Below are 1,558 nucleotides of genomic sequence, written 5' to 3'. Positions count from 1 at the left end.
CGCGGGTGCTGAAGAGGGGACCATCATTGGCCAGCTCTAACCACGGAGATGCCAAACGTTCAGAAACCAGGCCGTGCAAGCTCCTTTGGCAGCAAGCCTGGCGTGGGCGGCCATGAAGCTGTTAGTCTTAGTCTGATCTGCGTGAACAGTCGTGTTATTTTGCTGCAGAAAGGACTGTGCTCGTCTGCCTGTTGGAGGCATTCCCGATGCTGTGTGTCCACGCACCACAGCCTGTCCTTCCAGCTCTGAATTCCAAAACCCGTCCGGCCCAAAGGCTGTGGATGAAGGATCCGGACCACTGCCTGAGCCCCCGAGATTCCATCTCCACGGCCCACCTGCGATGCCAGCCTTCCCTTTATCACTTATCAAAATCCTTTAACACGTGATCCTTCTCAAAGCTTCCCTGGGACTCCTGGCAGCAGGCCTGGTGACTGCCAGCTCCCACAGGGTTTCACACAAGACAGGGGCCCTAAGATGCCCCGCCCAGGCCAGGTGGCGTCCGGGAAGAACCCCAACATGCTCACCGAGGTCCAGGATCCGGTCCCCAGGCCGGCTCCACCGCCAGCCCTCCAGCTGCTGGTGCTCTGTGTACTGCAGCCGACGGTCATGGAAAACCACACGGATGATGCTCTGGCAGGGAAACAGGCAGGAGGAGCTGAGTGTGGGCACCAAGAGGAACCCACCTGCCACCTTCTGAGCCAGGGTGCCCCACCCTCAAGGTCGCCCCTCCTGGAGCCGTCCGCCCGGGGCGCCCCACTCCCTCCAGAGTCCCAGCAACATGAACAGCAGGGAGCAGACTGCTGCCTGCCCTTTGTCCATGACTACGGAGTGCTTTACACACACGGCTACTTGTCATTCCTTCTGTGCTGATGAGCCACAGAAGCTCAGAAAAGCTCAGGGAGTGCCCAACCTGGAGCCCAGAGCCTCGTCCATCAGCCCACGCCACTCGGCTCTCGGCTGTGGCCTGTCCTAGTCCCTGGGAGAGCACCTGGGGGAACAGGGGCCCACTCTCCCTCTGGGGCTTTCCCCGAACCCCCATGCCACTCCTGACCACCACAGCGCGCCCAGCGCTGAGACCCCCACGGCCCCTCAGGGAGGGAGAGCGCCCCACAGACTTACCTTGACGTACTTTGTGTTCAGATCCTGGAAGTCTCCCAGCTTCCGATTCTCCAGCAGCCGAATTTCATAAGACTGACCTGGAGGACGGTTAGTACAGTTCCCATTTCTGAGAGTTTCCAAATGTGGGCTCACGGGCTAGCGGCCTCCCAGCCTCCTCAGCGCCACCCAGGCTCACGGCCGGGAGGAAAGCCCAGCGCCAGCTCCGGGCCCCTGGGCGGGCAGCCCCGTCTGTCTACCACCTGGCTGGGCCAAGGGCACCCCAGGTAACACACCACACGACCCACCACATGGCAGCACCTCTATAATTTTCACAGAAATAGATTCCAACCCGATACAGTTAGCATTACAGTTATGGAACATAACTTTGTGTTTCTTCCCAAAGAATGTCCCCCACACACTCGGATAGAGAGCAGCTACCGAAATCCACGTCAGAGTAAAC

At 59.7% G+C, this 1,558-nt stretch overlaps 1 protein-coding gene across 1 annotated transcript in view; it reads right to left on the bottom strand.

Moving 5' to 3' along the window:
• TFCP2L1 (transcription factor CP2 like 1) overlaps positions 1-1,558 on the bottom strand; it is a 61,829-nt gene that overhangs the window by 29,530 nt on the left and 30,741 nt on the right. Inside the window, exons 3-4 of the mRNA XM_014446410.2 lie at positions 1,120-1,196; positions 411-630 (exon numbers count right to left, since the gene is read on the bottom strand). Coding sequence (XP_014301896.1) covers positions 411-630; positions 1,120-1,196 — 297 coding nt within the window. The remainder of the gene's footprint in view (positions 1-410; positions 631-1,119; positions 1,197-1,558) is intronic.

Source organism: Myotis lucifugus, unplaced genomic scaffold, assembly GCF_000147115.1.
Source record: "Myotis lucifugus unplaced genomic scaffold, Myoluc2.0 scaffold_536, whole genome shotgun sequence".
Taxonomy (NCBI): domain Eukaryota; kingdom Metazoa; phylum Chordata; class Mammalia; order Chiroptera; family Vespertilionidae; genus Myotis; species Myotis lucifugus.
This window is presented reverse-complemented; position numbering and strand designations above follow the sequence as displayed.